Source organism: Corapipo altera, unplaced genomic scaffold (assembly GCF_003945725.1).
Source record: "Corapipo altera isolate COAL_440 unplaced genomic scaffold, ASM394572v1 268, whole genome shotgun sequence".
NCBI classification, from domain to species: Eukaryota; Metazoa; Chordata; class Aves; order Passeriformes; family Pipridae; genus Corapipo; species Corapipo altera.
The window spans coordinates 9,800,415-9,826,531 of NW_020884901.1; the positions used below are offsets into that span (position 1 = coordinate 9,800,415).

Here is a 26,117-nt window from a genome sequence, read left to right on the forward strand (position 1 = left end):
GCCGGGCCGGCCCCGCGGCACCGCCCCCGGGCCGGGCGGGGCGGGGGCTGCCCCATCCCGGCCGCTCTGAGCGCTCCGCCCCGCCCGGCCCCGGCTCGGGGTGTGACTCGCCCGGGGGAGCATCCCCGGGGCTGGGACCGGCCGGGCCCGCTGCCCGCACCGCCCTCCCCTCGCACACGGAGCCCCCGGCCCGCGGGGTCTCGGCCTCACGCGGGCCACGGTGACCGACACAAAGAACCCTGAACACCCACACCTGCCCTTTCCCCCCATCCCGGACTGGCCCGCGGGGCACCAGCCCAGGACAGGAGAGAAAATCGCCCTTGGGGGTCACTCGTAGGGTCTTGGCCATAGTCCGGGCAGGTGCCTGGGCAGGAGCGGCCGTGATGGGCAGGGAACGAGCCCCGGGTGCCAGAGCAGTGTCCATCCCACCCATCCCGTCAGAGGAGTGCTTTAGGGAGAGCTCCGATGGAGACAAGTGGGACTTCCCACGGCACGTGGCAGTAAAGCAGGGAAAGCAATTTTCCCACCGGCTTCGCTCTTCAGGCTGCCCGGGGAGGTCGTGGAGTCTCCTTCTCTTGGAGACATTCCAAACCCACCTGGACGTGTCCCTGTGTCACTTGCTCTGGGTGACCCTGCCTTGGCAGGGAGTTGGACTGGATGATCTCCAGAGGTCCCTTCCAACCCCGGCTATTCTGTGACTCATCAACAGCCACTTGTTGAGTACAAAAGTGCCGCCGCAGAGTTATTTCCAGTCAGTGCCCGTTATCAGCCACCTGCAGGTGTCTTTGGGAATTCTGAGCGATCAGGAAACGATCACAGGTCAGTGCAGGACTTCCCACACCTCCCACAGCGGCAGAGGCTGAAATCCTCACCCTGGGAGGCACGAGGGACATGGCACACGGTGACATAAATAATCTTTGGCCAGGATTTGGGGAGGTTCTGGCCTGGCTGGGAGCTGTGGAGCCGCACCCCGGCATGCCCGGTGGGGGTGATGCACCCACTGCAGCCGGGCTGCCCAAAACACAGGTGTGTTTACGGGAAGCAGCTCCGTGTACTCCTGATAAGGCTCCTACCTTTGCACTCCCAAGCCACAACAGAGCAATTGCACCTTCTTCAAACGCTACGTGGGAATTATAGTACGAAAAATAGATTTATTTTTTTTATTGCCAAAGCTGCCCACGTGCCGCGGTGCCCAGCTGTGCTGTGTGCCCCGAGGAGCTGCTCTGCTGCGAAGCAGAGCCCAGGGGAAGGAGGCAGCTCTTCGTCTTTCACCTTAAATAACACCCGGGTGATGTGAGGTTCACACATGACCTGCTGTGCTCCCCGAAGCGACAGGTCCCTGATGCACCACCCGCCCCGAGCCCTTGCTGCCTGGGGCTGAGGATAAAGACCAGGCAAGCGGGCAGAGACATTTCCCCGCCTCCGGTGACTCATGGCTCAGGCACGGCCAGAGCCAACAATGTGCCTTTGTGCTCGGAGATCTCAATGGATTTCTCTTTCGTGGTCTTGTCTGGTTGGCTTTTGAGCCCGTGTAAAGCCCATAAATCCTGAAATAATGAATCCCACACAGTTTTGCTGCACCTGGCGCAAAGAAAACGCCTCCCTTTGTGGGCATTGAACCTGACATCTGCTGGTTTCGCTGCGTGCCCGTCTGCCTTTAGAACAAAACAATAAATCCAGCCATTATTCATCTCCTCCCCTGCCAGTCAGGATTTGAGAGCCTTCTATCATTTCTGTCAACTGCTCTGTTCCTCGGCTGAGAAGCAGTGTCAAGGGCTGGGCAGTGAGACTTGGCTGGCAGGAGGGTGCTTTGGAGCTAATCCCCTGCTCCGCTGTGTTCACACCCCCGGGGAACCCCCGGGCAGTGCCCGCCCGTGTTACTAAGAGGCTCCCGGGAATCCCGCTCAGCGCTCATGTTTTGGCACAGGAAGGAGCGCTCGATTACGAACCCCAGGTGTGACGGCGGCAGGGCCCGGGGCTGGGAGGGTGTGATGGCAGAGTGCCACCGCGGGGCACAGGCACGAGTTCCCGGAGCCCGGCGCGGCTGGAGTGGCTGCGGAGCCGCAACGGGACCGTGGCAGGCACGGCACATCCGAACCAGCCGTGGCACTGGGGGCTGGCAACGCCGGGGTCTGCTGGGACAGCCCCAGGGACAGTCAGGTGAGGAGGGGACAGGGACAGAGCAGGGCCCAGCAGGACTGGGGGATGTGTGATTTCACCTCATACCCAGGGCAGAGCAAAACTCCACCTGCACAGCTCCTGCTCCGGCTCTGTCCATCACACACCCTGTGTAAGGCAGAGGGAGGAAGGCAATAGGTAAAAGTAATCCATCCTAGCTGGGCTTCTCCAAGGAGTTGGGCTTTGTACCCTACGACACTGATTTACAGCCAGGACAGTGCCCACATGATTCCAGGGTAAGGAATAAAGACTATCTTTCTGGCCACCGGGTACTCCGGGCACCAGCGATGCCAAAAGGCAGAGCAGTGGCCAGGCCAGTGGCTGTGCAGTGGGTGATAAGGCACTAAAAGTGATTTCTGTCATCTGTCACACTGCTGAGATGTCACACACATGGCGTGTCCCACCCTGCTGTGGTGGAGGCACTGGCAGAATGTCCCCACATGGGGAGCGAGGACTGAGGAATGGAGGCTGAGAGATCCCAGGGCTGAAGGAAAATACCTCAAATGACAGAGCTGTCCAGCCTGTTTGCCTCTGCTCTGAGGGGCTGCAGTTACCACATTTACCAGAACATGAACACGCAGGTGACTGTCAGCATTAGAGATAAGGGGAAAATGTCAGCTGGGAGTTCAAGCCAGAGCTGTTCCCTCTGGCAATTCAGTCAAACAGGCCCGTGAGAGAGGAAGTGGCTTGTCAGAATCCATTGCCTTCTGCCCTCCTGGGATGTGCTGTATTTTGGAGCCACTCTTGTTTTCCCCAGAGGGATTACCAGGCCTTTACTCTCCCGTGAATTTCCTCAGGGCTCTGTTTCTGTGTCCAGGAGGGTGCTCAGGGATTAGCCTTCCTCCCAGGAAGAGGCACAATCCCTAATACACTCTAAGTTCCTTAGCACCCCAGTCCATGCTCACTAAGCCTTAGATACTCTCAGAACCTGAATCTCCCTGTGCTATCCCTGTACTATCCCCGTCACTGGATTTGTGGTCCTCAGATGGCATCAGGATTTTTTATTTCCCTTTTAGCTGCATCTGGGCCTCTTGCCCCTTCTGGAGCTTTGTTCATCATTTCCCTGGCTGCTGCCATTCAGAGGTGCCTGGTGCCTGTATGTCCCTCACCTGCATCACAGGTTCACCACACACCATTTCCCTCACACAGCATCTGCCAAGTGCCATTTCCTGGGTTTAGAAACTCAGCCAGAGAACAACAGCAACAACAACAAAAAAACAAACAAGAGAAAAAAACCTGCTTTTCCAGAAACATCTGTTTTTATTCAATCACATCTTTAACCCCAGAAACATTCATGTACTCGAGGCCTGGTTGTCACACATGAAGCAGCAGAGCCTCAGAGGGATCCAGTAACAGAGGCAGAGGAGGTGGCAGAGAGACTCCTGCCTGGGCAGCAGCAGCCAGGAACCACCTTGAAAGCTGGGGAGAGTGCTGGGGTAACTTCCTTCTCACTTTTCCAAGGAGCTGCTCCAAGGCCCATCGAGACCTCAGAGCTTACAGTCTTTGCTTTCAAAACTCTCATGTTTTGGCCCCAAACTGGTCTGTCTCAGGTTGAGCCTTCTAACCCTGGGCCTCTCTTGGGGCCAACATTTCCAGCTCCTTATGCACCTGCTGTGCCTTCAGCTTCCCACTGAGATGGGATGGGCAAAGAGGGGCCTGAGTGCTCGGACACACGTGGGCAGTGCAGACTCAGCCCGGCTGGAGCAGCACAGACGGACTCGGCCACACTGCCCTGCCCTTGGGTTTGGTCTATGAAAGGAGTGGGACACTGTCAGCTCCCTCTGAATGCAGCTGAGAGCAGAGGCACAGTCAACAGAGTGTTTTATCTTCATAAGGTTTGTCAGCTGATCGATCACACTTCAGTGATTTGGGATTCCCCCTCGTTATTTTGATAATGTTGCTTCATTTTTTTTCTCATTTGGACAAAAGTAACTTAAACATCTCAGAATTTAGGGGCATTGCTGGACATAACCTGTCCTTCTCCACATTACCAGGCCCATGTCCAAAGCCTGCTACTCAGGCTTTTCTTTTCTTTTCAGAAAGCTGCTGATGCAGAAGCATCACAGCTCTGCAGAAGCAAAGGGAGGGGTTTCAGCTGAGTAAAGGAGCTGGAAATGAAAATATGCCTGAACTCTGCTGGGAAACAGTAAAGATCCCAAAGGGCACTGACTCCCAGCCCTGTGACAGCTCAGGTTGTTGTTGCTTGGTATCACAGCCCAGTTCCAGGAATAGTGTTATTAAAGAACAACAGGAAATACACAGCAGAAAAAGCACAGCCCCTTCAGCTCATTTGGGTACAACTCCAGGCTGGTTCCCTGGGGTAGGGAACACCAAACTCACTCGGTTCCTTCAGCCATCCCCACCTGAAGATCCAGCACAGTCAGGTCTCAGCACAGGGGCACAGGGAGCAGGATCTGTGCTCAGGGGTCTCGCTTATGTGCCAGGTTTTTAGGGCGTTTCAAATGTCAGGGCAAAGATCCCTGTCCTTGAATTCCCAGCTCTGCACCAGCTCCACCTTAAGAGCACCTTGTAGCTGTGACTATATTGCTACAACAGAGATTTAGCACTAAAAATATAAATTAGAAAAAAATTATCTCATAACCCCACACTTTCTGTTGAAGCTTTTTGAACCCCCTGACGTGCATCTGAGCTGATCCCGAGCCAGAGACCGGGGGATGGTGGCAGTGCCCAGTCCCTGGCTGTCACAGCCCCCACAGCTCAGAGTCCCCAGGTGAGAAATGTTCCCCAGGCACAACTCAACACAGGGAGGAAAACTCCACCTGGCCACACACACCCCCAGGACAGGGGGGAGCAGGGCAGGGGCTGTGCCCGAGGGTGTGGCTGTATGGACTGGGTGAAGCACAGGAGGGGCCACCCCAGGACACAGGATCACACTTGGGGACACAGGGCCAACACTCGGCTCCATCAGGTGCTTGGGGGTCTCTCTCTCTCTGCTCAGCAGTGCAGGTGAAGAGGCCCCTCCTGTAAAGGTTTATAGGCCATTGCTGCTGTGACTAATCACTGTGACTAATCACTGTGACTGTTCACTGGGATGCTGAGATAAGGAAGGAAGATTGGAATGCCCAGTTAACTGAGTTATTGTCCCCACTCTGGGAATACAGGGCAACTTGTGATGGGTCTTATCTGTCCTTACCTATGTCACTTCTAAGGATACTCCAAAAGCAATACAATACTGTGAAGAATGTTTAGGTTGTATTAGTTCTTTAATATTTACCAAACATCTATGGAAAGCAGCAATGTGGTTTCTCTTCAGATGGATTCTTTACATTTAATGTCCATAATGTTTATTCCTTCCAGTCTTTACATTTCTCACACTGACTGGCAGTGGGTTGGGCTGAAGTTATTTCTGAACCAAAGCTGCTGCTCGTTCCTGCTCTTTCACAGACCATGCACTGCCTCAGGAAGAGGTTATCTTACTGTTAACTCTGCCAGTTACACAGCAGGATCACCTGGGAGTAACGATGACCCCAGTCAGGTTCATGGCCATTAAACCACCCATTTGCTCACTCAGCTCCCATATATGATACCATTAGCAGGCTGACTCGCCCACAGAAGTTTCCAGTTGCCTTTGGCTTGTGTTTCCACAATGAGAATTAAAAAACACTTCCATGGAAGATGCAGAAAGCCACAGATCCACTGTGGTCAGTGGGACAAAACACAGGATCACAAACAGCTCTTTACAGATGATGTGGAAGATGATATTGCCACTCCACATGCCTCAGGAGGGTAGTGCCATCCTCAGGAAGGGCTGTCTGTATCACCACCTCCAGGGACTGGCACAGCAAACCAGGGGCACAGAGAGGCTCAGCTTTACCTGCAGCTGCAGATCCCTCTCCTGGTGTTGGCAGCGGGGCCTGATCCCCCAGAGGATGACACAGCCCAGCTCACCCCCTGATGGAGGGTTCTGACAGCAGGTGGCAACTGCCAGAAGGATCTTTTTTCCTCATACAGTAACATATCTTATCCTGAACTAACACACAAATAACACACATGTGTGACTCAAACTGGGTTGTGATGGGCTGGATGTTTACACTTACACCAAGCCTGCCACTCCACCTCCAGGGGGATTAGGATGGGGCCTGGATTAAGGGCACACTCCCATCTCCAGATCCTGCCAGGCTGGCTGTTTAGAATCAGCCCTTTCCATCCTTTCAGCTGACCCCACTCGTGCTGTGTGAAGGTGCCAAGGCAGCCCTGCAGTCCCTGCCAGCAGAGCCTGGGAACAGGAACTCCCAGGGACGGGTCACCAGCGCAGCCACGTCCCGGAACAGCAGCAGCTCTCTGCGGGTGGGTGTGTGCCAGGCTCTGGAGTGGTGCCAGGGCAGCAGGGACACGTCACAGCCTCTCACTGCACATGGCAATGGAGGGGAGCAGCTCCCCTGACCAGGGACAGGGCCTGTGTGTGAGGAAGGAACACACACACACTCCAGAAGCCCCTGGAGCAGGAAACCTGTGCTGAGCTCTAGGCAACAAGTGCAAGCTGAGAAATGAAGAACAAATTCCTTCTGGGGGTCCCTCGTGCAGAGAGAGGATCAGCAGAGCCCCTCCTCAGGCCGTGGGACATGGCTCAGGTGGCTCCAGAGGCACTCGGAGGCAGGACAGGGTGGGATCCCAGGGCTGCACACAGCAGAGTCCTCACATGGGCACGATGAGCTGCCTGGGGGCCTTTTGCAGTCAGATGTTTTGCTGGAGCTACAAGGACTTTTCTGTTTGGTTTTTTTTTCAACACAGGAAGGGATTATTTGGGAGTTCATCTGTTTCCCACCCCAAGCCTGGAGGTCAGATGCAAAGGGAAGCTGGTGGCTGCAGCACAAGGAGAGGTAAAAAAAGCTTTATCTCAGTTTTCTACCTGTTCCTATATCCCTCAGGTAACTTGAATTTTCTTCTTCCCTTTCCTTCCCAGCCAAACAAGAGGAAAAGGGTAAAGACTCTCTGAAAACCCCTGTACAAGACAAGTGCCACATCCAAGAACACAATGATCCCCCCAGGCCTTTACAGCTCAGTGAACATTTCCCTGCAGGCACCAGAGGACATGGTGGGGCCACTCCCAGCAGGTGAGCCAGGCTGATGCCTCTCCTGCCACCCTTCTCCCCTCCTGGAGGTGACACTGCCAGCCCAGGCCATAACCCATCTATCCACACAAGGGGCTGGAGGTCACATCCAATTCTGCCTCACAGCAAGGGCAGCACAAACCTCCACTGTTGGCTGGTGAACAGCCAGGGCTGGCACCCAATTCAGCCATCCCAGTCCATCTGCCTCCCTCCAGGGGTAACCAGGGCTCTCCTGCCCCTGGGAAATGCAATTCCAGAGCTGCAGCAGCAGTTCCTCGGGGAGGGATTGAGTGTAACAGTGGGACAGGGCAGTGGATGCCCTGACAGAGCACAGGACCAAGCCACAGCTCCCAGCATTTACTGACAGCACAACTGGTTTCAGACACACCCCGAGAGCAGCCTGAGCTGTTGAGGGCTGGGAGGAGCTGGTGGAAGTGGAATGATGACAGATTGTCCCGTGTGCCACAGCCAGAGCTGCCCCAGGCAGGCACTGCAGGGAGCTGTGCCCTGGCCTTGGCATCCCAGGGGAGACACTGCAGGAGTGCACATGGAGCTGTGCCCACGGGTGCTGCCCTGGCATTCCCGGGCAGATAACGCAGGGATGCACAGGGAGCTGTGCCCGTGGGCACTGCCCTGGCCCTGGCATCCCCAGGGAGATGCTGCAGGAGCACACAAGGAAGCAGTGCTGGGCCTCAGAGATGTCCTGGCTGGGGCTGTGCCGGGCACTGGCAGCGAGCACACACCCACAGCTCATCATTCTTTACAGGCTGGTCCCACTGAGGAAGTTCCAGGCTCTATTTTTACCTCTGAAGTTTAAATAATGACAATTTTTATTTTCCTCTGCTGACCCCTTCCTTTCCCAGCAGCCACCTGAAAAGCTCAACCGGTGAAAAAGGGCAAGAAATGTGTTTCCTCTGTCACCAATGGTTAATTCACACGATGCTGCTCCACACAGGATGTCAAACATCACAACTCTGTTCTAGTCACAGCTCTGAAAGTATTTCCTCCCTTTAGGCAAATGAAGGCTACAAAGGAAATAATATGCTCATGTCATAAACATCACAAACTATGAGGAATATAGATCTTTGGAGGGAAATGCATTCATCAGTTCTCATTATCCTATAAACTGCACCAGGAAAACAGTCCACAGTGTCCATTCCAACACACATCTTCCTACAGGAGTCACTGTACAATCTACCTTCTACTTTGCACCCCAAGTTCTACAAGTGGTCAGTGAGGATATACAACAGTTCTACAGAGAAATCACTCCAGTGGATACAGAAACGGGCCCTTTTGGGGTTAAATAAGATTTTCAATAGTTCCACAATGCTACATTCATGCTACCAAGTTCACTGAATTGGGATTTCACTTTAGGAAAGAGAAAGGAAGAACAGTTTGTCTGTCTCCAGTTAGGAGGTGAAAGGGTCAGAAAGGGAGAGAGTTTTGTGTCAGCATTTTAATCCTCCCACAGCCATTTCCTTCTCCAGATAACGTGACTTTGTGCTTCCATTGCACCTCTGGCTCCCACCTCTCACCTCAGTGCTGGTGGGAGCCACAACATTAAATAGTAATTGGCATAAATTTTGGGTTCTTTTTTTTTTTTTTTTTTTACATCTGGCATTTCCTTCCAAAAGCTACAGACTGGTGCCTGCAAACCTGAGTCCAGGGATGAGATGTGGCTCCCAAAGCTCCCGAGGTCAGGGCAGCTCCCAAGAGCTCCCAACCAGGGGGAGGCAACAGCCCACACCTGTTTGGTTCAGTATGTGGCTTTCAACAACTTTAAACCATCCCTCTCCACTTATTCCTCTCCTTACATGTATGTACATTATTTCTTCAAAATAGTTTTGCTATAAAACTGCCATAAATGTAAAGGGTTCAGCAGTTCTAGCCAGGGACCTGCTCCCCAAAATCACAACCACAGGGGGAGGAGGACTCTACAGATCAGAACAAGTAGTTCTTTTTGTAAGTAGTTAAAAGAAGATTTATACATATATTTTCCTTCACTTCACAATCAACTAATTTTAGATAACAGGAAATCAGGAAAACAAGGTAATCCTTCCCTGTTACTTCTTTTGCTTGTAAAAGAAGTAATTTGTGTCACCTCTCAGAATTGCCAGTGACCTACAGACTCTAAGTACTATTTATCCTCTGAAAGGACAGTAGAATGTGAAACAAAAAAGCCCTTCCCAAAACAAAAAGCACCCCTTGACCTGACCAAACAAAAAGTAAACAGATTCCAAAATGTATCATCAAATATCAAGACCTGGGTTCTCAGGTCTGACAGAGCTTGGGGTTTTCTCTGTCCTGCTCAGGAAGGGAAGGGAACAGCTCAGACCAAGAAACAGGTCTTTCAGCAAGGAAAAAGAAGTGTTTTATGCACAAACAACTGGCAATCAAGTGAACACAGGGAAGATTCAAACTCATGCTCCAAACCTGTTCCTCCAAAAGCATTTCTCCCAAATGCCTCAGTGCACAGTCCCCTCAGAGGGGTCCCAACAGCTGCTCCTCGTGGCAGGTTGTCAAGGGAGCTCATCTCCCAACACACAGCAAAGCACTGGCATGAACAGGTAATTACCATGGCTATTAATTTCTAATTCATTTTTATACCACAGAGGGCCTGACAGAAGTTTCCTCAGCCAGGCCCCATATTCCTAACCTAAAGTATTTCAGCAAAACTAAAGTCCCATAGTTTTGCAAGCAGCAAAATAGAAAGTAATAAAGTTGTGGCTAATTGGAGGAGAACTATACATTCGTGAGAGCAGGTACAGTTAGTGCAACACAGCTACTCTGAAAGGAAGGAACCAAACCAATGCAGCAGACATGCAGGGTCTGCCAAGTTATGTTAAAACCATGTTTGCTGGTGATTAAATATGTCTACAGAAGATATATTACCAATCTGAATATATTTTCAAGCAGACCAGAAATACCTCATCTATTGGTTATGGTGTGTTATTTTTTAACTAATTAAATATTGGGAGGGATTTTTACCCCCACCCTTTGCTATAAAAATTGCACTTATTTTCTATTAAACAAAACAAAACAAAAAAAGAAGATTTCAATTCTATATCCCAGTATATATTCACATGGAAACTGGGTTGTCTTGCTCTAAGCTTGCAGGAGTAGGTGTAGCAGTCCTTGCTCTCCGAGATCCTCAGCACAGAAGGTCCCAGCAGTACAACCCCCTCCTCCCTCTGTGCTCTGGTGACTTCTCCATCGTAGTGCATGGGTAACTGGGTTTATTTTTTTTTTTTTTTGTAAGAAAACCTGAGCTTCAAAAGTCTTTAAAAGGACCTGGAATCAAATCTGGCCCATTCTGACCCAAAACAGCTCAGTTCTGCCAGGAACTCCATCCTGTCCTCGTTGCACACAGCTCCTCCTGAGACCCCAGGGCTCGGACTGGGGCCAGCCAGGGTCACCCCCTTTCCCTCCAGTCTCTCTTGACCCAGGAGACTTTCCTTGGACACGCTTCCGAGGGCTCCTCCTCCCCTGCCTTTAGCACTGCTGCTCCCGTAGGGCTCTGAAGGGCTCCCTGTGCCAATAAAAAAGTCTCTCTGCAATAAGCATGACTTCTTGGACACTGGTGATGAGCTTCCTCTTGCAAAGTCTTCTCCAGCTCATAAAATGTCATCGTAATCCAATAGTTTCGAGTGCTGGCGGGTCTTCCAGAGGCGGTAAAGGCGGAAGTCAAAGTAAGTCTCGATCATTTGCTTACCTAGAAGTGAAATGGAGCAGAGGGGTCACACCCTGCAGCACGAGGGACACAGGTGAGAGGCCACAGCAACACAAAAACCCCAGCAGGTTTTTTTTGTGGGCAGGGCACAGGAACCCATCCAGACACTTCCCTGGGGGAACACTGGCATTGGGCACCTGCCCCAGGAGACGTGGAGGTGCCCGTGAGAACCAAACATCTTTTTAGATCTCCTCAACCATGAATGGCTCCTTGTAATCCCCTGGCAGGGTTTGTCCATGGGGGAAGGAACTGAGCACAAAGTCTGTCTCCAGACTTTGACCTCTCTGCTCTGAGTGCTGAGCTGGGGCCAGGGGCTGGGGAGGATCAGCCACAGGGACTTCAGAAACTACAAACCAAGAGTTAACTCATTGTAAAGACTTGTGGGAAACACTAAAAATAATTAACATTGAAAATTCAAACACAAATATGCCCTTTTTTTTTTAAATTACCAGGCCACTTCTGTGCTGCAGGGCTGTCTCTGCTCCCAGTAATGAGCTCTCAGGACACACCAGTGCCAACTCTGAGCCCCTCTGATCAAAGGGGGGTCTCACAGGCACTCACAGAGCAAAGGCTGTGCCCAGGAGGCAGTGGGTGCATTGGAAAATGCAAGGGCAAACAACCCTGCACTCAGACAGGGCTTAAGGAGGGGATTTTCGCTTGTGAGGCCTGATTAAGATTAGTTTTAGATGACTTTGCAAAGGATTAAGAGGGTACAGTATTACTGCGTCCCAGACTGACCAAGGGGATAAATTCAGCCATGTTCTTCAGCCCTCCTGGAAGATCAACTGCTCAGTGCCAGTACACAGAGCCCACTGCCTGCCTGCTGAGCTGCCCACAAACCTGGGAATCTCCCTGCAAGCTGCTCTTGGACACATGTCTAAGCATGTTCACCGTGGGATCTCTGCAGGCAGCGGGTACAGCTGCTCCAGACCTTGGCAGGACACACACAGAGAACTGAGAATCTGGTTTAGTAGAAAGTGTCCCTGCCCATGACAGGGCTTGGAACTGGATGAGCTTTAAGGCCCCTTCCAACACAAACCAGTCTGGGACTCTGTGATTCCATGAACTCTGTGCAGCACCAAAGTGCTCAACTCCTGCACATTCCTGAGGGAGAGGGGAGTTAAGAATAACCCAGCAGTGCTGAGGCCAGCTGGGAGCAGCTGAGGAAGCACCCACAGCCTGATGCTGTGTGGTTTTATTTGCCAAGAGAACAAAGTGCCAAGGAATGCAGCAAACACAAAAACAAGGGCAAATTCAGAATCTGCTGCTTGTAAAACCTCACCAATTACTGACACTGAGCAGAGAACAGGAAAAATCCTGTAGCCCCTTGAAACATCTTGAGCTACAGGCAGAAAAGGGAAAAAAAAGCCAAGAGACTGAGCTGTAGAATGGCTCTGATGGGTCATATTCCAGTTGCTTGTTGATGACACAACTCTTTCAGCGCCAGTGGTCTGAGCCCTGGAGAACCTGACTACAGAAAAGGTTCTGCTCCATGTGCATTTCTCCCACAGATTCCTCATGTCCTAGTATTGACAGATCTCCTACACTCAGCTTGGAAAGCTGCTTACTTTGCACTGCCAGTGGCCTGGGACAGGGCTCTGCAGCCTCAGGCACAGGACAGATGAAGTGTGAACATGGAGGAACTGCGAGGGGAAACCCAGGAAAACACGGTGGTTACAGGCAAAACAAAGACCATGGCAGGACTTAAGGGGGCTCAAAACTGCTTTTTCAGGAAGATGCCCCCCCTGGAGGCTGCTTAGGAGGGTGTGTGTCTTTGTAAAGAAAATAAATTACCTTGAGCTGATAGTTCAAGTGGAGACTCAAAGGCAACCCTATAAGGATTCATTAAGTTTTTCAGATTCTGAAATAGCTGAAAGGAAAAATATACCAAAGTTAGGAGCTGAAAACAGGGATGACTCCTGGAGACTCAGAATTGATCCAGAAGCTCCTACCTTCTCCCCATTGGGGTTTCCAAGAACATAGCAGCCCATGATGTGGATGATATTTGGTTCAGGATTGATTTTACTCATCAGCCGGCTCAACCTCTTCCAGAAGCTGGAAAAAACAGGAAAAAACAGAATACATAATTAAAATATAAAGTGTCTCTCCTCACAGGCACGATTTATCCCAAGGATGTGTGCACACACCACTCAGAAGGGTGTTCAGGAAAAGCCATTGGATCTTAGACAAGGAAGAGCAGTGGCAGAGCAAGGGCCTGAGGAGCAGGTCCAAGTCATGTGCCTGAGAAAAGGAGCAGCCCACTGAGCCAAGGAAGCTCCAAGGTGAAGAGGAGGGAGCAAAGTCCACCAGGAGTGCTCTTAGAGTGACAGTTTTACTAAGCATCCCCTCCAGTTTCCTCTCTCCCATTTCTATCAACAACTGCCCTTTCTGATCACCAGTGTTCTCAGTGCACTGGTTCATTTCCAGGGCAGGAAATCAGCAGGGAGCAGCTGGAGAAGTTGTTGTTCTCCACAGCTACAGAGGCAACACAAGACCAGGCTGCTCCATGTCAGCCTGTGCTTGGTGCTGGTCACAGTCAGACCCAGTTTAGGTGTTGTGACTGTGACCAGGAACCTGGTGGAATGTGAAACACAACCCTGGGCAGAGGGTTGGAGCTGGGGGGGCTCTAAAGCCCAGCAGTTCCTCCATGGGTTTTCCAATCACCCTGCAGCCTCAGGTTTCCTCAGGACAGCCTCCCAAGGAACACACAAGCTGCATGGAGACATTCACTGCCAAGCTTCCAAATTTTCAGCTGTGTGTTCACAGCTTTCTGAAGATCCCTGATTTATCAGCTTGGGAGCAGTTATGATGCCTGGAATGGGTTCAGAATCGTGTATGTGCACAAGTACTCAAAGATTTTACAGCCAGTGTTTGTGCCAGAGCACGGGATTGCTGAGCAGATGTTGATTTTAATACTCAGTTCTCTCGCCAACAAAAAGTTGTGTAGGAACAGGTTGGTGTAACATCCTCTCCCCCACAGCTAAGCACCATTAGCCAAGGAAGTCTGAGCCAGCAAAAGTGAGTAGGCAGCAAAGCAGGCAAAGCTTAACTCTACAAGGAGAAGCAAAATTGCCTCAGCAACTCCAGCTGACAGGCTGGCATGTTAGTGAAAAGCCTCCTCAGTAACAGGCTGGACTTTGAGCAGGCTTTGCAGAGACAAATTCCACTTCCCCCTGACCAGAGACAGCTGTGGGGGAACACTCTGGATTTCTGCCACTGGTGTCTGCTCAGCAATGCTACTGCAGCCACTGCTGAGCACCAGAGGCTCGAGGGGCATGTTCTGGTTTTTGGTCAGCACAGCCTTTGTTAGGAGAGGAAATACCTTTTTTCTTTTATCTTTTGATAGTGTCTAGTCCAGAGAGACACTAAATAGCAGGCAGAAGCACAAATCTCCTGGTGACCAGGGCTGCAGCACCCCAGGGATGAGCTCAGCTCTGTCACCTTTGCACCTCTCCCTGAACGAGCTTCAACCTGCTGACAGCCCCTCCTCAGCCTCCTCATCCCCTGAATAACCCACCCCAGCTCCCTTCACCTCTCCTGCTTGGCCATGTGCTGCAAACATTGAGCAAACCCAGCAGGAAAACTCCATGCAAGTCCAAAACACAACAGAGCCACTCACAGGATCAGATCTTCCTCCTTCTCCACTTTGGCGAAAGTGGCGACTTTGTTCTTTAACAGGTATAAGTGCCCGGGACCTCCCTGCAAGAGAGACACAGACACATGGAAACCTCTTTGCACAGGCCCCGGGGATAAAAATCCTGGATGCATTTCCTGTCCTGCCCAGCCATTCCCAGAACTGCCACAAGGGAGCAGGGCAGCCACGCTGGGAACCCTCCACAGCAGGCACCGGCTCAGGACACATCCACATATGGGCAGTATGGGGGGTTGGATTCTCCAGTTTTTAGTGTTCTGTGCCCACCTTGCTCTAGAAAGGCACAATAGACAAAAATCGTCATTGTGAGTCACTGGAGAGTAATAGGGAAGACAAGAAAGTCTGTGTCATCTGGGGACAAGGGACATCCCCTGTCACTGGGGGACCTGCTGTGGTGGGCAGAGGAGAAGCTGAGCACAGCAGGGACAAACAGGAAAGGGATGGCACTGCAGAGGAACTGGCCTTGGGCAGCAAAAGGCATAAACAGACTGAGCACAACACCAGGAACATTAAAAGCCACAATCTCTAGGTCAGTGTGCAGCAAACCTGCCATGCTGCAGCACAGGGGACACGGGAGGGAGTTCAAGTCAGGTTCTCTTCCTCATTTCTCATGTGAAGGTTCCTTGCACAGCTGCTGGGGAAGTCCAAAGCTGACCACCCCGAGGAACAGGAGACTTGGGAAGGAAATCCCCAGCAAGCCACAGATCCAGCAGGGCTTGAACCTGTCCAAGCCACAGCTCCAGCCTGTACCCTGACCCCTCTCCTGCCTCCACTGGCCTCCAGCTCCCAGCTGAGCCATCAGCCAGTCTGATCCACAGCTTGCACCACTGTCACTGTCACACTGGAACTGGATGGAAACCATAACCATGACACTGCAAATGCTTGTTCCTGTCTCTGGAATCCCCTTTCGAGGTCTGTGCTGATGCTGGTTTGCCTGGGGTTCCTCGAGAGCAGCTGAGAACCAGCCCAGCTCTTGACCTGGCCTCCCTAAATCAGGTTCGAGTTCCTGCTGTCACAGCAACTCCAGCCTGCTCAGTGTCTGGGAAATGGGAAGTGAAAGCTCTGCACTGGCAGTTACTTCAATGGAACCTGACTTTGGAATATTGCTTCCTTCATGTCATTCTCCCTTTAGAAAAAGACAAATTTGTAAGAAACCACCCAAGCACTTAACAACTTTCACATACCTGGCAAAATATCAGCATCTTCCAGATTTTGCAGCCTTTGCGATAAATGTTAAGTTTCTTCTCTATTTCCTCTGCAAAGAAACCCCAAACATGTTGGAAAATATGAACTATGGAGGAGGTTAAAAATCAATCTTACTTCTTTCCACTTCAGTCCTGCAGGCAGGAGGCTGAGCTGGGAGAGCTGCTCAGCACCTACATGCCAGGGATGCTGTGGGAAGCAGGAATCCCAGCGTGTCACAGGGCAGAGAAGGGATGGTGCAGCACCAGGCACTGCTCTGACCATGGCACTGGAGCAGAGCCAGCCCTCCTGACCCTGTTCATGCTCCCACCCACCACACAGGTGCAATGAACAAATACCTGCTGCCCTGTGCCTCAGTTTCCCTTCCACAAACCAGGAGTTTGGCATAGAAAATGAGCCACAGAAGTGAAGGTTTATTACAGCAGCACATCCAAGAGCAGCTGACTGTCTGTCATGTGTCACTGGGGTGGCAAAAACACCTTTATGAGTGGCAGCTGAGGCACAGGGCAGCTGAGTGACTGACACACTGATGGGTTACATTCGCAATGGGCAGGAAGCAAGAAAAGGAAGTAACGCTCACGTACCTAAGATGTCATCAAAGGTGGCATGTTCATGGTCCTGGAAACCAAGACGGAGGACAGACAAAGGTTCACTGTCACTACATCAGCTCCCATGACAGCATTATGGTCTCTAATATTGCACACAATCCCATTCCTAGGCCAACAGATGCTCTAAGAGTACAGTTACACCAACTGAAGGCTGGTAGTGACAGCACAGCAATCGCCACCCTAAATCACATTTCAGCACAGAAGGCGAGGGCTCAACTGCCCATGAAGACCAAATCCACCCAAAGGCTTGGAGATGAAGGCTGCAGACACATCCAAAGCACAGACTGTCCATCAGATGCAGTCAGCAGCAATGCCTACTTGCCTCTTGGCCCACATTTTGCAGCCAGTTTTCCCCACGTCCAAGCTGGCTGATAAACAACCCAACACAGTGCCTCTGGCACAGCAGGATCATCAGGACAACTGCACAACTCCCCAAGGGAGGGAGGTAGCAAGGCTGAGCCCCCAGCAGCACTGCCTGCTGCACACAGGCCTCTCTGGGCTGTCAGTCCCACCTTCCTTTTCAAATTAAGTGAATAAGTCATTAGGAAAAAGAGACCCATGACTCCTTGCTGCTGTTTCAGACACCTGCTCAGGCCAGATTCCCAGAGAAAAATCAGAGTTAAATTAGTGACTGGCAGGGATGCACCACAGCTTGTGGGGTGATGGGGTTTGTGTTCACTGCTGAGCTCTGAGGTCCTGCTCATCCCGAGGATGAGCATAAGGAGGAGCCCTAAGCCTGACAATGCAGGCTGTGATCCAGCCTGCCCTGCCTTCCCTTGATAATCTCCCCATGCAGCTTGGCTGGGTCTGAAGAGCCCAACAACTCCCATGTGCCATTTTCACTCCACCTTCCTGTTCTGCCCAGACCTGAGCCCCCACAAAGCCACCCCAGACCCCAAAGCTGGGTTCAGCACAGCCCCAGCCCCTCCCTGGCAGCTCTTCCAAATCACACCAGTGCTTTGGAGAGACCATAACAGGAACTAGGGAAATAAAAAATTCCCAATATGAAGCCTGTTCCCAGCCATAGCAGAAGGGATTTACTTACATAGAGGATGGGGATGATGGAGGGGTCGTCCCTGCGGATAATGGTTGGGACATACTCTGCTTTGGGCACCTTGGAAGAAATGAGCTGTAAGAGATAAAAAAAGGTGCAACAGCATGAGGAGAAGGCAGTACAGCATGGACAGAAGCACATAATCCATGCTAACAGTAAATCAGGCAAGTAACAACAGGAGGGAGGGACTGCTGGGACTGGGGACACAGGTCTCCATTTTCAGGGTTAAATAGACTCAGGCTGACTTGACTCTGTGTTGGTGTCAGTTCTGCTCTGATTTGGATGACAGGTCCTTCCTTCTAGTTTTCTGTCAACACATTAACCCCAGCAATAACAGGTCTGAACACGTGTCATGTCTTGGCTGGTCTCTGAGTGACCCTCACACACACCTGAGGCACTGCCTACATAACAGACTTGCCTCTTCCCATGGAGACCCTAAACTTAGCTCTGAAAGGACAGACAGAGCCCGAGTACATACAGGCAGCTGAGCTGGAAACCCTCACCATTATTTTTGGTGGAATAAAGTCTTCTCCGTCACATGCCATGGCTTCAAGTTCCTTTTCTGCTTCCCAGTTCAAGTCGAAGTCACCCTCCAGAGTGCCGCAGGAATCCTGAAGGTCATGGCCTGCCAGGACACAGGGAGCATTACCAGGGCAGAACAGCCTTCCCCATCCATCCTGGCAGCTTCCTCGCAGGAGGCTCCACAAGCCACCAGACTTGTGCCCTCCTGCCTTCCCCAGAGTGACAGACACCACACTTTGGGGCTGGTGTCTCCAAACAGACAAGACACGGAACGGATGGAGAGTGCACGAAGAGCTCCACAGCACATATCACAGAGCTTCATCACCCTCACAGTCACCAGGCTCAGCTTTCACAACAGTCACCCCGTCATTCCAGAAATGGAGAAGGAGACAGAACACAGACAGGCTCTCTACACTTCAGCATTGCCAAGCTGATAAGCAAAAGTCCAAAGACTTCAAAGCTGGTCTCCTTGTAGTAATTACTGCTCTGACTACATCTTTTGAGGGACTGTAAAGCAAATCTGCCTTGTTGGTCAGACTGATCCTGGCAGAGAACTCTTAGAGCGTGCGTGAGGACAGCTGCAGCAAACACAGTCATAGTGCAACAGTGGACTTGAATTTGTTTTCCAAATTGACCTTACCTGTTGGCCTTCAATGCCTCCTGGGGAAAAAAACATCTGGAAGGAATATAATTGACCATTAAAGGTTAAAAATAGAGACGGTTCCTGGACTGAGGAAAGAGAACCGAGATGCCTCTCTTTGTGCCTGTCGGGATGTCCGAGTGTCGCTGGGCAGTGCCTGGAGCCTGTCTGAACCATGGCTTTTCCATGTGCCTCTGCTTAGCTGAGGGAGCAGGGAGGGATCAGACTGCCAAGCAGCAAGCAGGTCACATTTTGAACTTGGCCTGCCTTTCACACACCTCCCCCTACAGCTAGCAGGGTCAGATCTCACGCTTACCTGGTAGGTCACGTCATTTCATTAGTGAAATCCATTTCAGCGTAATGGATAACCACCGAGTTCCTGCCTACAGGCTTTCAACAAAACCTTCGTAAAATGGCCATTCCCTCTATAAGAATACAGTGGGAAGATGCTGGCATTTCCTCCTGTAAATTAGCACAACAGCATCTCAGTCCCCACAAGCAGAACGTGGCAGCACTACTGGGGATTCCCAGAGGAATTCCTGGCAGCCCAAATGAAGATCATCACCTATCAAGCCTGACCTGTGCAGGCAGCACGGCCAGGAAATCAAAGCTCCATCTCACAGAGCACTTCAGTTGTGTTCTGGAGCTATTCCAGCCTAGAGAAGAGCTCAGAAGGGGCTCCTGCATGGGAAGCCAAGTCAGCCCCACTCTGGTGAAGGCAGGCGTGGACTGGCGAGCTTCCAGATGGGTTGTTTGGGTCCCAAGGAAATAAGGGATGATGGGAACAGAGGGCTGTAAGAGAGCTGTACCACTACTATCCTTTGGCAACTGCTTAATAACCTGATGTTAGCTGGGTTGTGCTCTACAAACGAATAGAGGGACACACAGATGAACAGGTACATACACCTGGAGCGTTCCGTGCTCCGATCTCAGGAAACTAAAAGGATCACAGACAGGACAGAAGGGCACAGAGGAGTTACTCCAGTGGGACTCCAGTCAACACCTCCACTGGAGGGTTTGCCCACAGGAGGAAGGACTCAGAACTCACTTTCTCGAGAGTCATGGAAGGAATCAGCTTTGATGGGAGTCGGGTCACTCCAGGACCTGCTGAAGCTCCTCTCACGCCGTTCGGCAAAGGCTAGGATAAAACCAGAGCAGGACATTAACAGATCCCAAAGCCACCTCTGCTACTGCCACCAAACAAAACAGCCAGTAGATTTCCACCAAAGCCACACATCACAGACTCCCCTGGGCTTGTCCTTCCACTTGCCAAACATGAGTCCTTTCCACACAGCAAACATGGGTCTCTCTTCTACACAGCCCAAAGTGCCCTGCAGAGGACAGGGTGGGCAACACAGAAAGTGGATGACACTTGATGGTCTCTCCTTAAATGGCACACAGCTCAAACCTCAATTTAACAAAGCTATTCTGGTGTCCCAATGTAAGTGCTTGGACTCAAAGGCCTCCCAGGAAGATGCACTGCACAGCTAATGACCTCTATGACCAGAAGAAGGCAGTGGTTCTCCAGGCAGTTCTCCCTTCATGTTCTTCATCCCTTCATCCCAATCAGAGCTGGACCAAACAGCAGGACAGGAATGTCTCTGGAAATCTCATAATTTCTAACTTGCATTGCAAAAGAGGAAATCCTTCAGCCTTTGCTTGCCTGCACTGTTGTGAGCACTACCTCTGGTTTGTTTTCTTTTCCCAAGGAGTATTGTACTGTTTGTGCTGGCATTTCCCAATCAGAATCCAGGGAGCTTGGCCCAGCTGGCTGCACCGCAGGCAAATTCCTGGGAAGTGCCAACCACCATGTCTGACTTGGCAAGCCCATGTGAGAGCCATCATGCCAAGATTAACAGGCACTTACAGCCACTAATTCCTATTTCTGGTGGCAGACAGGGAGTTTGCAGCAGGGTATCGAGTAACAGCAGCACAGGAATCCACTGCAGGTCTGTATCACAAGAGCTGAGAAGTGACCTGTCCCCTCCTGCAGTGTGTCCAGGGTGGGTGTCCAGGGAGAGAAATCACATCTTCAGTTCTTCAGGTGATCTCCATCCTCAGCTTGCATTTAAACCAGGCACTGAGGTATTGTGCACGCAAAGAAAGCTTTGAAAACATGACCCCAGAGTTCCAGAGGCAGAGACAGGCCTGAGCTTCCCCACAGTTCTGGGGGAGGTGAGCCCTGGCCATGTCAGGCAGTGCTAACTCAGATGCCAACAAAGACTCTGGAAAGGGCAAAGCTCTTTGCTGATCACTTCCCACAGCATATGAGAGAGGAAAGAATGCAAATTGAACTCAGCAGTGCTTTGCTGTGGGCAGTCTGTACACGATGCCTGGCCAGGGGGTGGGAAGAACAAGCTGTTTTCCATTCTGGAGCAACCCTCAGCTCTCAGGAGCAGGTTACACCACTCTCAGCCCACTTCACAGCGACAAGGGTGCTGCCCCAACCAAGTTATGAAGGAGTGTTGCCTTCTGCAGAGAAAGGGAACTGCCATTTCCCAGGCCTAAGAGGGGATTTCTTCCCCAGTGAGGTACAACACTCCCTTATCTCCCCCTTGCTCCAGTCTCTTCCCTGTTCTTCTTCTTTCTCCCTTCCATCATCCTCTTAGCTCCCAGCAGGCAACTTTCCCCAGGTCCTGCTGTGGAGAATGCAGTGGGAGAAGGAGACAGCCAGCAGCCTGCATGGCACAGGGAGCACTGAGCACCCCAGGAGGCACAGCTGGTCACAGCTGCAGGGGAGGCCAGGCAGTGCTTCCAGCTCTGCTCAACTCCCAGCTCGGGTTCTCCTCACAAGCCTCCACCAAAACCCACACACAGGGCAAGGATGATGCAGTTTTCCTTCCACTCCTTGCACCAAAGATCTCCCACAGCCAAGGCAGAGGGTCCTTGGAAGTAACTTTCAAGCTGCTTGGAGACATCCACATGTCCTGGAGGCTTGCAGCAACCTGGCCTTCCTTTTTATAGGATAAATGGCACCAGCAGGTCAAATCCTCTCTCCAGCCCAGTGCCAGGTCCTTTCCACCCAGAGCTGCACGTGACAGAGCTCCCCATGTCCCTCCAGCACAAACCCCAGCTCCTCACAGCCACAGCCCACAGGTGCTCACTTACTTTGTGCTTTAACCCTTCGGCTCCCCACCATGCGGAGGTGCTTCCGAAAATTCCTGAAAGAAAGGCCAAACACAACCCTTGAGAAAGGTGACAAAAAGCAACACCTGGGCCCAGCAGGACTGAAAAAATGGGAGGAACAAAACCAAAATGGGCATGATGGTGTATTTCCTTCTGGGCTTTCAAAAACTGGAGATCAGGTCCCCAGCCTGCACCGACCCAGTGCTGGGGATGTTGTGTTTGCCAAGAGTGGGACTATTCTGAGCTCCCTGGAATGGGGCAAGGGGGGTCCTACATGGCACTCCCTGCTCTCAGCCTGCTGTCCCTTTCCTGTGACTATGGCACAGCTGTGCTGTACCTTGCTGAGCACAGCCACTGCCCATGCTGGAATGTTCCCTCTTTTCCTGGTAAAGAGCAGTGCCTGCTCCCCTTTATCCTGCTTCAGCAGGAGTGTGAGGTGCCCAGGTTCTGCACACACCATGCTTGTGGCTGTGCTCAGCCCCAAACACTGCAGCTGCTAAGATCCCACCCCTGCTGTTGGGAACCATGCAGCACATCCTGCTCTGCAGGGCCAAGAGCTGGGGAAGGCTGGAGCAGGCTGTCCCTCCTTGGACAGCAGCGCTGAGCAATGCTGGCTGTCCCCAGGGACCTGCTCTCTGCTGCAGCTGCCACCCCCACTGCCCTGCCCAGGACTCACAGACAGGGCCAGAGGGGCTGCAGAGCTCCAGGGAAAACCCATGGAGGGTAATCCCTGGGGAGCAGGTACACCCCACAGTCAGGTCTGAGTAAAACAGAGTGTCCTGGCCACGCCTGAGAGGCCGTGGCAAAGGGATTCTTTGTCCAGCCCCTCCAAGAGCAAGGGACCTGTTTGCTTTAGTTTCTCACCACTCACCAAGGCAGGAACAGGACAGGAATCAAACAGGACAGCAGAAGAGACAGAGGGAGGAGCAGCATGTGGACTATCAAGAGAAGTGTCACCTCTCCATGAACCCTACTAAGTCAGGGTGACTTCACCCCACAGTGCAGCCCCAGGATGTCAGGGAACCTACATGGAGTGAGGGAGCCTTCCTGGATTCCCTTCTGCCCCCCAACACACACCACAGACACCAAGCAACAGAGACTACAGCTGGTGAAAGGGGTCAATGCCAAGTTGTCTGGCTCACACACAGGTTAGTGGGGTGAGTAGGGACATGTTACAACCATGCAGATGCTTTAGCATTGGACCAGGAGACACTTCCAGCACCAGTGTGAAGTTGTTCAGAGAAATTTGGATACCTCTGCTCCTGTACAGGGACATCCACACAAACACAGTCCTTGTGGGAGAGCACTTAACCCACATCACCCTCTGCACTTCCCCACTTAGGCCCTGGATCCCTTGTTGTCATCAGGATCCAAATTCAGCAGCTCAAAAAGGAAAACTAGCAGCTGGAAGCAACATGATTTCATGCCAAATTTCCATCTGCACTTGGGCTATTAATGTTTTCCAAAGATTTATTATATCTGTAATTGAGTACATGAAGAGTCACTGCTGTGGATCAGAGAACTGCCCCTTTAGACACATCCACTGACACATCTGAGCTGGCTCAACACACAGAGTCTTCTGGGGTGCACCATGACTGACAACGGGGTCTGTCCTACTGTGCATTAGATTCAAATCCAAATAAATACAACATTTTAAGGGAACCAGGGCTGTGCTTTACACAAAGAAAAAGTCTTAGATATATGTTATAACTCATCAGAATGAAAATCTTTGTGGTCCACTGTGAGCCCAAGATCAAACCAGACACTGAGCACCAATGCTAACTGCCAAGGCCACTGTTACATCCTTTGGGCTTTTGGTATTTTGGAGTAAAATCCCCTTTTTTGTTAAATGCTCAGCTGCCTTCTCCACAGAGGAGATTCTTCAGACCCTGAGGGCAGAGGGGTAAAGCAGTGTTTGCCACAGAAGAATGCTGCTCCCAGCTGCTTAGACAGCTTGGGCTCTCCCATGAGAGACCTAAATACTGCTGAGAGCAGCTCCAGGGAGAGTCCAGCTGCTCAGGGTTAACCACCACACTAAACACACTGAGAATGGGATGAAGAACGTTTGCTCCTTCTCATCTCTTCTAGAAAATACAGCACTTTGGAAAGGAGGTGCAAACCTGGGACTGACTCCTAATGTGGGCATCCTGTGGGCATCCAGATCCTTCTGAGGGCTTTTTGCAGCTGTCTGGGTCCTCAGGCCCCTCTGTACGTGCATGTCAGCACAGCAGGACTGGCTCTGGGGAAGGTGCAACCTGCTCTGTGAGCAGTGGGGCTCCATAGACCTGCCCAGCCTTCCTGCCTGGCTCCTGCAACTGCACCAAAAACCCCTGTGTCACTTGATCACTTGCAAGATCTCTTCACCCATCACAACACAACCAGCAATTTTCAAGTTCTAGTGACAAAATCTCCTTGTTACTCCCTTTTCTGACCAGTGCTCCTCCTGACAGGTTCCAGTTTGCCTGATGGGCATGACCCCACGGCACCTCCAGGGTCTCCATCCCAGGTATCCCTCCAGGGTCTCCATCCCAGCCAGAGGGCCTCCAAAACACCACAGCCTCACTCCACACCCTGCAGCTCTGCCCACAGTGGGTCACCACACTGTGCAGAGAAGCCTTTTCTCTACCCACACTCCTGGCAGCACCTCTCCCATTCCCCTCCCTGGCTGCTCCTGCAGCAGGCACACGGTTCACTCTGGGCATCCCTGAGTCCCAAGGCAGCATCCCTGGGTGCCATGCCATGCAATCCAGCCTCCCTGGGCACCAGAGCCATCCCTGTGTGCCAGGCCACACAAACCAGCCTCCCAGGGTCAAGGACTGAAGGCGCTGGGCAACAACAACTGAACCCCAAAACACCCGAGGCCGTGACAGGCTGCACAACAAGCACCCAGAAGTGAGGTGGGGCTGGGGTCTGCCTCACTCCCTGGAGAAGGGAGCTGAACACTGCCAGCAGTCCTTGTAACTGGCCAGGGTCTGCTTGCACATGGCACAGCCAACATCCCCTCACTGCTGTCCTCCCTCCTCTTTGGGACATGATAAACACAGATGTGCTCCTGCTGTGCAGCCCTGCCTGGACCTTCAGTGTGCACAGGGGACGTCCTGGCCACCCAACACAAGGATGAGGTGACTCCATCCTCTCCCCTGACCACACAGCACCACCAAGGCACACAGCTCCTGCTCCTGTACTCACGGCCACATGAACAAGCCACTTCCTCACCAAGACTTGCCTCTGTCTTCCAGATTCTGAGAAATCTCCCTCTTTTTAAAGATCCACCGTCTATTTGTTGAGAGCGTCTTTAGTACTGATTTTTATTTCTCTTCGTTCTTGTTTTAAAAAAACACACCACCCTTAAGCTGCTAAAAAAAAAAGTCTGCCTGGCAATTTCCCAGATAAAAAAACCTGATGTTTTTTTCCCACTTGGTTTTGAGCAGTGAAGTCATCATGGCAGTTTTTAAGCAATGACACAAACACTGTGTTACCCTTTTTAGTAGGCTGCCAAAATACACGAGCCTTGGCACATTTAAAAAAACAAACCAGTTCTGATTCCCACTGTGGGTAAGTGATGTGCCATAGGAGGCCTGCAGAGGGAAACCAGGCCTTTGTGTAATACATGGAAAAGGAATCAGTCCCCATCCCCCTTTTTTCCCTATTATTGAAAAAAAAAAAAGATTAAATAACAGGCTTCTTGTCACCAGAGATGTTAATTTTGCCTAAGTCTCAGATTTTTGAGGTGCATTTGTAGATGCAGCAGCAGCACATAAAAGTATTCAGCTAACCTCAACCAAATCCTGCCCATGGCAGAGGAGCTGGAAGCAGATGATGTTTAAGGTCCCTTCCAGCCCAAACCATTCTATAATGACATAAAATTCCAAGTATTTGGGAGAAGGCTGGGAAATTGCATCTTTAACTTTTTAAATTTTTCTGCCTGAGACACAGATCACATATATTATATTTGGAATCTTATAAGAAACTTGACAGTGTTCTTTAAGAAGATGGAGATCAGCTCTTCACCTCCACAGCTCCTACACAGCCACTGCCAGTGTCCCTATGGACAGCACACAGACAGGGACACAGCCAATGCCATCAGGGTTCACTGCTGACACCCAAAGGGCCCATGCAACACCAGGCAGGGTCACAGCTCCAGGAGGGAAGGGGCCCTACCTCTGGATAACAGCTGCGGAATCATTCTCCCGTTTCCGTCTCTTCCTCTCTGCGTAGCCCCTGAACGCCCTGGGAAACCATTTCAAGCCATTAACCAACTCCACAGCTTTGAACTGCAGAGGACACGGAACACAGACTGGAAAGCTCTCAGCAGACAACAGAGACTGTGCT

At 51.5% G+C, this 26,117-nt stretch overlaps 2 protein-coding genes across 7 annotated transcripts in view; both read right to left on the reverse strand.

Annotated features, from left to right (window-relative positions):
* The window catches only part of TPRN (taperin), a 17,783-nt gene extending 17,434 nt beyond the window's left edge, over nucleotides 1–349 (reverse strand). The window contains exon 1 of the mRNA XM_027650304.1: nucleotides 161–349. Within this exon, the coding sequence (XP_027506105.1) occupies nucleotides 161–349 (189 nt within the window). The remainder of the gene's footprint in view (nucleotides 1–160) is intronic.
* Nucleotides 350–4,114: 3,765 nt separating this feature from the next.
* The window catches only part of NSMF (NMDA receptor synaptonuclear signaling and neuronal migration factor), a 49,968-nt gene continuing 27,965 nt past the window's right edge, over nucleotides 4,115–26,117 (reverse strand). For 2 of the 6 annotated variants that reach the window (XM_027650041.1, XM_027650040.1), the window contains 10 exons: nucleotides 21,768–21,820; nucleotides 19,708–19,797; nucleotides 18,001–18,122; nucleotides 17,489–17,572; nucleotides 16,420–16,453; nucleotides 15,817–15,887; nucleotides 14,600–14,679; nucleotides 12,933–13,035; nucleotides 12,775–12,850; nucleotides 4,115–10,962 (listed from right to left, as the gene is read on the reverse strand). In XM_027650041.1, coding sequence (XP_027505842.1) covers nucleotides 10,865–10,962; nucleotides 12,775–12,850; nucleotides 12,933–13,035; nucleotides 14,600–14,679; nucleotides 15,817–15,887; nucleotides 16,420–16,453; nucleotides 17,489–17,572; nucleotides 18,001–18,122; nucleotides 19,708–19,797; nucleotides 21,768–21,820 — 811 coding nt within the window. In that variant the 3' untranslated portion in view covers nucleotides 4,115–10,864. Of the gene's footprint in view, nucleotides 10,963–12,774; nucleotides 12,851–12,932; nucleotides 13,036–14,599; nucleotides 14,680–15,816; nucleotides 15,888–16,419; nucleotides 16,454–17,488; nucleotides 17,573–18,000; nucleotides 18,123–19,707; nucleotides 19,798–21,767; nucleotides 21,821–25,946; nucleotides 26,016–26,117 lie in introns of all 6 variants that reach the window. The other 4 variants (XM_027650044.1, XM_027650043.1, XM_027650039.1 and 1 more) reach the window with 3 other exon arrangements.